Consider the following 7,510-nt stretch of genomic DNA (forward strand, 5'->3'; position numbering starts at 1 on the left):
CCAAATCACCTATCTTCACCTCAATAAGCAAACCTGAGTGACTTGAGATCAAGAATAACAAGAGAGCACTAACAGGTCAGACAGATCCCTCATTAGAAACCTCGTTATCAATATATGAGCAAAGGAAAAAAGTCTATTGGGATTTAATGGCTTATTTGTCACCTATTTCCACACGCTTATAAGGATCTCTCTCCCCCCCACACAAATTTTCATTACAAATTATTATACGTGCAATTATTCTATCCATGAATTTCTTACTTTAACATTAAAGAAAACCACTTCACTAGAAATAAAAAGACAAAAACAGAAATGTAGGGTCAGAGAGGGTTTTAAAAAGGCAAATCCCCTGAGGATTTTGCCATGGTGTTTTCGGAGAAGTAAAGTAAAGGAGGAAGGTGAACTGCTAACAATGGAACTATATCCCTCATCTCTGAGAATGGGGAGGCTTCACATGAGAAAGAGGGACTGCAAGCATGGGCAGTTAGTATGGGTAGAGCTTCAGTACTAAATCCTGGGTCCTGGAGTGGAAGACTGGGAAATGCTTACTGGGCTATGTTGGCTGGATGAAACAGAAATCGCCCAAAGCTTTTCCCAAAATGTCAAGAATCTTAGTGTATGTCTCCACTGTAACCATTAAGGTAGAGGAGTTAGTGAAGGTTGGAAGATTTGCCAAACATGTACAGAGAGGACCAGAACACACCAGAACACACCTCGGGAAGTTTGTAATCTACCATAAACAACAGAAAGCTAATGAATTTACTTAAAATTTCAAGAAAGATACTGAAAATATTCTTTTAAGCAAATAAAGATTTAATAAATATTAACCAGTGACTTTTATTCTGAGAATATAATGATTAGCATAAATAAGACAATCTTTGCTTTCAGAAAGGTTATTGTCAGTTGGAAAGAAAAGTAAGTAGAGAGATGATCACAAAACAGGACAATAAATAGAGGTCAGGCCAGTCTGGGTAACACAGTGAGACCCCGTCTCTACAAAAAAATAAAACAATTAGCTGGGTGTGGTGGCACATGCTTATGGTCCCAGCTACTGCAGAGGCTGAGGCAGGAGGACTGCTTGAACCCAGGAGTTTGAGGCTGAAACGAGCGGTGATCCTGCCACTGTGCCACTGTATTCCAGTCTGGGTGACAGAGTGAGACCGGGTCTTTGAGGGAAAAATAATAATAATAATAAAATAAAAGAGGTTAGGACACTATCTATGAAAGCATATAAAAACATGTAAGAACACAAAACCCAGCTTGGGGGGAATGAGGGAAAGCTAACTGAAAGAGAGGTAATAAAAATTTTAGTGAATGTAAAAATAGATTTTTATGAAACTAATTGTAACCTCCTCAAACCTTTTTTTTCCCTCCATGAGGAAATTATATTCCTTCATTATGCACACACATATTTTTTCCATTCAACAAAAACATTTAACATTACAAGCACATTTCATACAATTTTGATAGATGGTTTTGAAGATTTTTAAGTTAACCAGGAAAAAGTTATCTAAACAGAAATACTAAAATAAGTATTTCAGGTGCTATTAAGGGGATCTGAGCAAATTGCTATAAGAACAAAGGGACAAAAAGCCTAAATAACTCTTAGGAGGGATCGGGCCTCACCTCTGAAGCTGCAGGCCCTAACACAATGGCAAACACACACATAAATATGAGGTGGGGTGGGCACAGAATTAAATCAGTTGATTTCCCAAAACATAACAGTGTCAAGACCCGCCTGGATCTTAAAGGATGAAGCAGGAGTTTACAGATGATGGATGGTAGAAGTCTGACGGAAGATGAAACGCCACATGCAAAGGCATGTATTGGCAAAAAGACCTGAAACATCTGGGTAAGTGAAAGAGTGAAATGTTCAAGGAGAGGCAAAAGATGAAAGATGGGATGAAGGGGCTGTGGACATAAGAAATGATGAGAACTGAGGCTACATGAGGAGGGCAGAGTTGGATGGCAAATGGCCTCATATATATACCATTCAATTTTTTTTTTTATTTTTACACAAAAGCAGTTGAGATTCCAAAATGGCTTTGTTTTAAATGAGGGTATAATACAAGGTTTTTTTTTTTAAGGAATATAACTCTAGAAATGTGAAGGATATATCAAAGAGAAACAAGACTGGTGGAGGGAAGACCTTCTGGCTGCTGTGTATATATATTCTGGACTAGTCCAAGTTCCATCTGGTCTGTGAAACCTGACCAGCCCAGTTCTTACTGGCCAGTGCTCCCCACCAATCCCCGCCCCATCCCCCCAATAACCCCTGTCAATCTCTGTAACAGTGACAGTTTGCAAGACTCTATCATTTAACACAAACTTAGCCACCTAGTAGGTGCCTGAATACCTGCTGAGGAAATATGAAATCAGTTATGTAATTACTACTCTTCTCATGCCACCCATCCTCCACTTTATCATGCCCACAGAGCTGTCACAAAAGAATTGGGACCAAGGAAGTCACCAAAGACTGAGACAACTCACTGTGTTCTTTCAAGTTTTCACTTTGCCTCTAGTCCTTTACTCAGACCCCACCTGGCTTTCCAAACGGCCTGTTCAGCCTCATCCTCCTCCTATTTCATTCTTTCCTTCCTTTTTATTTCTATCCATCCTCTAATCTGTACACATATATCTACAAAATAAATCTGTTAAAGGTACAGGAAAAAAAATCCTCCTGTTTGTAAGCCACCTTACCCAACTTCTTTTAACTGGCTATGTTTAGGTAAATATCTGAGTCAAGGTTGTTAAAAGAGAAGAGTTATGCTTTCATTTGATTTCAGTATTTTATTATCTGAATATTTATTACATGCAAATATCTAACAGATATTTACCCTCCAAATAGTTGGTGATGAAAGATCCAGCATAAACTTCTATTCACTTATGATGGGAGCTAAACACTGGGTACACATGGACACAAAGATGGGAACAATAGATACTGGGGATCCCAAAGGGAAGGGGAGGAGATAAGGTTGAAACACTACCTACTGGGTACTATGCTCACTACCTGGGTGACAGGATCAATCACACCCCAAACCTCAACATCAGGCAATATCCCCATGTAACAAATCTGCACTTCTACCTTCTGAATCTAAAATAAAAGTTGAAATTACATATAAAAAATAATAAAATATTGCGAAAATAGTTTAATATTTTTCTTGAGCATTTAAAAAAGTCACATGTAATTAGTCCTCTTATAACCAATTTTCACAACAACGCTGTGGGGTAAAAATTATTGTTACTTTAGAGAGAGAAACACAAGAATGTGAGAAACAGATCTGGAAATTCTACCAACAAATTCTACCAAGCAGCACCTCTCCAGCCTTTTCTGACCCTCTTATTATCCTGACAAAAGAACCGGTGAACCACTTATCCCAGCTGTTTTCCTCCCACTCATGCTATAAAAAGTAAACACACTCCACAGCAGAATGGAAAGCATTACTACTTTGTAATAAAGCCTCAGTGAGTTGATCGCTGTCATTGTTGTCAGTCTTTAAGCTATTAATACAACGACAACTATACAACGCCAGTTACTGGGAGGGAATTCAGTACCTGCTCCTCTTCTGATTCATCAAAGGTGTGCAGTATTCCAGAGTGGTGCTGAAGAACACACGCCAGGAATCAAGATTCCCAGGAGTTTCTAAGTAGATTCGGCCAGACTCCCCCTAGTTACTTCCAAAATGCTACCTCAATAATGAGAAAGCACGATAAAGGATCCAGAAGGGAAGCGATATTGTGGGGAGCAGGATGAGTGTTTAGTGTAGAAAGGAGGATAAGATAGCCTGAGGCTGATCAACGAGAGATCAGCATACAGTAGGATTAGTCAGGGATGCTGGGAGATGGATCTTGAACAATAGTGAAATTTATTACTGGATTTCAGCAAAGGGCTAAATGTACAAAAGTTAAACTTTACGGACTTTAAACAGAATGCTTTCAACGAGAGACAACACACTAAAAAAAAAAACTACCTTCTGGTATGACACCCTGAATCTACAGATTTTAAAGTTGCCTAAGGCAAAACTAAGTAATTTTTTTTTAAAACCGTCTTATGCTTTCAGGTTTAAAAAAAAAAAAAAAAAAGTCGCATAATTTCATAAGGTCTGAGAGGCTCACCAAAACCAAATCTAACTGAATTCTCCTTACGTAAACGAAGACTAAGCCACAAGATTCAATGACCCTAAGCAAATACGCTGCAGAGGATCGTTTAAAAATAGAATACACAAAACTACCACAGGAAACAATTCCGGAAGCGGACTGGGTTATCTTCTGGAAACCCAGCTTTCGTGCTTAAAGACAAACTATTCTTCCCCCAAACCAAAGCTCCCGATCCCTAAACATTAAGTTCTCATATGTCACTTGCCTATCTGGTGTCCCCACCCCACCCCAATGATAAAAGATGTAAAATTCTCTTTAAAAACGTCAGGCAGGGACCAGTGTCCGAGGCACGAGGGGTCTGCAGAGGAAGGCGGCGTGGAGGGAAGAAGACTTTGGGGGTCCGGCCTGGCAGCGCCGAAGCGAGAAGGAAGGGGCGTCCCTGGGGTCAAAGGCGAACCCAGGCTCCCTCCAGCCAGTCGCGCCGGGCACGCTGCTTTTGTTGGGCCGGGAACACGGCCCAAATTGGGGTCCGGGCCCTCGCCCGCCCAGCGACCCTGGCATGGTGCGCCGCTGAGTCCCCTTGGCGGGCGCCGGTCCCTCCATCGCCCGGCTCTGACCTCTGCCCACCCAGGCCCGGACTCGGCCGCAGAGCGGGGCTTTGGCATGCCGGGCTCCGAAGCTGTGTCCCCACCTGCGTCCCCGGCCGCCCGCGCCCCCGCGCCCGGGCCCTCGGGGGCTGCCTCACCTGCATGCCCGGAGCCCCCGGGTCCACCCCCGTGTCCAGGACGGCGATGAGTACCCCCCGCCCGTCATACTCCGGGTAGCGGCAGAGGAAGGAGGCGGCTCCGGTCTCCTTCTTCGGCAGGAGACCGTGAAAAGGGAAGGGCTCCTCAGTCGCAGCGGTGGCCATGGACGCAGGATGGAGGACGAGGAAGCGGCAAACTGCCAGGCTGCGCGCGGACTAGCAGCGCGAGGACACCCGTGCGGCCTCGGGCCGGAGGCGGGGGCGAGGGGCGGGGTCGGCCCGTCTCCCACCAATCCCGACCTGCCAAGGAGCGGTGGCCAATCACGTACTACTACGTAAGCCAACGGCGCCGCTCTCAGGAGCTAGGCCCGAGTATTGCCCGGGCTGCAGTGAAGGGGGCGGAGTCTGAGGACATTACTGGAGGGTTCGGATCTCGAACCTGGGGTCCTAAAGAGGCCCCCGCTTGGGGTTTTTAGGCAACAGCAGGCCTTTAAGCAAAGAGTCCTGGTGTCCCGGACCGAAACACTCCCCGAGAGACGGGCAAGGAGATAGACCGCCAGCCAGGAGCCCTTCGCTGGGCAAACGATAGTTTCCAAACTTAAGGTTGTGGATGAAACTTTTTGGTGCGGCTGCTGCAGGGGCCCCAGACCCGGGGTGCTGACCCGAGGCAAGGGAGCCGGCGCACGCACGTTAGCTGCTAAGGCGCCTGCGGTGTCGGCGAAAGCTCCGGACATGATCTTGGAAGGTCGCAGGTTAAGGAGTGTAGGCTTTGGGTTCCCCTGTGTTGTTATGCCCCTTTGATGGGGGTGAGGTGGTGAGGGGGAGCGATAGGGTGGAGACAGGCAATAGTTTCAGTCAACAGGAAGTGGGTTGTTGGCCATTCTGTCGCCTTTGTAGCCAGTAACAAAGCACGAGACTGAAATGGGCCCCTCCTATCTGCTGATCCTTACCTTCCAGGATTTCTGAAAAACATCTTTTTTTTCCCTCTTACACTGAAGTTTCTGATTGCTCGTTACGGCTCTCCACTCAATTATAGAGCCGTAATTTGCAGTTTTCCAAACTCACAATGCCTGCTGTCAGTTGCTGCAAGCTGCACAGTGGTCCTCTAATGATCTTTATGCTCATGCCAGGGTAATCTTAGCCTTCTATTGTGCCAAAGACCCCTTTGGCAATTTGGTGAGGCCTGTTTCTCAAGCAGTGTTTTAAAATGCATACAATGAAATATATAGGGTTACCCAAGAAATAAATTATATTTAAATGCTGTTATCAAAAATAGTAAAAGCAATTTTGTTATATAACAATAGCTTTACATGTGTGTATATAGTTACAGGTGTGCTTCTTTTTCATTAAATAACAGGAGCTAGGGCCAAGGCTAATAAACTACCATAACTTCAAAATAATGAAGAATATAATTATTTGGAGATAGCGGTGAAAACTGCACTATGATGAACTGATTTTTATTGGTAACGTAAGAGCGAGTGCTACCCTGGTTTTACCTATTCATACTTGATGTGAAAAAAATTAAGAGGTTTGTATCTTTTTTCTACAGAAGTTTTTGAACCCCTTGGATTCTGTCTATGGACACCAAGTTAAGAATACCTGGTATAAAGGAAAGCCTTATTCATGTGGTTTCCAACCCACAGAATTTCAGAGATCCTCCATGAAGTCTCAAAAATTATTCTCATGGCTGTGAGTTTCATGCAATGGTTTCAGCTGATTCCTTGATCATTTATTCAGTTCATAAGTCTTAGAGAAGCATGTTCTCTTTAGTGCAGAGGAAAAAGAGAAAAGTTGAATGTTTTTCTTCTTATTCCCAATTGTTTCCATTACCTCTAGAAAAGAATTTCAAATTAACACAGAGGAAAACAGAATAACAAACTTGCAGAAGACATTCAATATAGAGCTTACAGTGACAGAATAGATTGGCTCCCAGTTTCAAATGAACCGTAGTCCCATCACTTCATTTTACAGATGAAGAAACAAAGTTAACTGACTTTCATGGCTTACAAAACAGGTTAATGAAAACAGTGGATATGTCTTCTCACATTCTCTCCCCAGTATGTTCTGCCACACCGTGTGCGTGACTTTGCCAGAGTGTCACCCAATTAATAAATGGGGAATGAACAGTTCCTTATGAAACCTAAGTGGCAGACTTTTCATTAGACTGCTGTAACCATGTTCTTTAGATTTTTCTTTTCTTTTCCTTTTCTTTTTCTTTTTTTGATGCAGAGTCTCACTCTATGGCCTAGGCTGGAGTGCAGTGTCACAATCTCCGGTCACTGCAACCTCTGCTTCCTGGGTTCAAGCAGTTCTCCTGCCTCGGCCTCCTGAGTAGCTGGGATTACAGGTGTGCGCCACCACACCCGGCTAATTTTTGTATTTTTAGTAGAGATGGGGTTTCGCCATGTTGGCCAGGCTGGTCTTGAACTCCTGACCTCAGGTGATACACCCACCTCGGCCTCCCAAGGTGTTTGGATTACAGGCATCAGCCACTGCGCCCAGCCAGATTTTTCTTTTTTTGCTTACATATCCCATAAACATGTTTTTAAAAAATTTATGTATCCCTTTGTACAGCTGTAAAATGAAGTCTAAATTTGTCTTCTTTTTTTCTTTTTGAGACGGAGTTTTGCTCTTCTTGCCCAGGCTGGAGTGCAATGGTGTGATCTCGGC

At 43.7% G+C, this 7,510-nt stretch overlaps 1 protein-coding gene across 10 annotated transcripts in view; it reads right to left on the reverse strand.

Annotated features, from left to right (window-relative positions):
* The window catches only part of TPP2 (tripeptidyl peptidase 2), a 91,081-nt gene extending 85,974 nt beyond the window's left edge, over positions 1-5,107 (reverse strand). For 9 of the 10 annotated variants that reach the window (XR_746763.2, XR_004054661.1, XR_004054662.1 and 6 more), the window contains exon 1: positions 4,841-5,107. Coding sequence is in view for 6 of the 10 variants with exons in the window: in XM_030922069.1 (XP_030777929.1) it covers positions 4,841-5,005 (165 nt within the window). In the remaining 4 variants the exon portion in view is untranslated. Of the gene's footprint in view, positions 1-3,552; positions 3,656-4,840 lie in introns of those variants that run through there. The other variant, XM_030922071.1, reaches the window with a different exon arrangement.
* Between the last annotated feature and the right edge of the window lie 2,403 nt (positions 5,108-7,510).

This window comes from Rhinopithecus roxellana, chromosome 18 (assembly GCF_007565055.1).
Source record: "Rhinopithecus roxellana isolate Shanxi Qingling chromosome 18, ASM756505v1, whole genome shotgun sequence".
NCBI lineage: Eukaryota > Metazoa > Chordata > Mammalia > Primates > Cercopithecidae > Rhinopithecus > Rhinopithecus roxellana.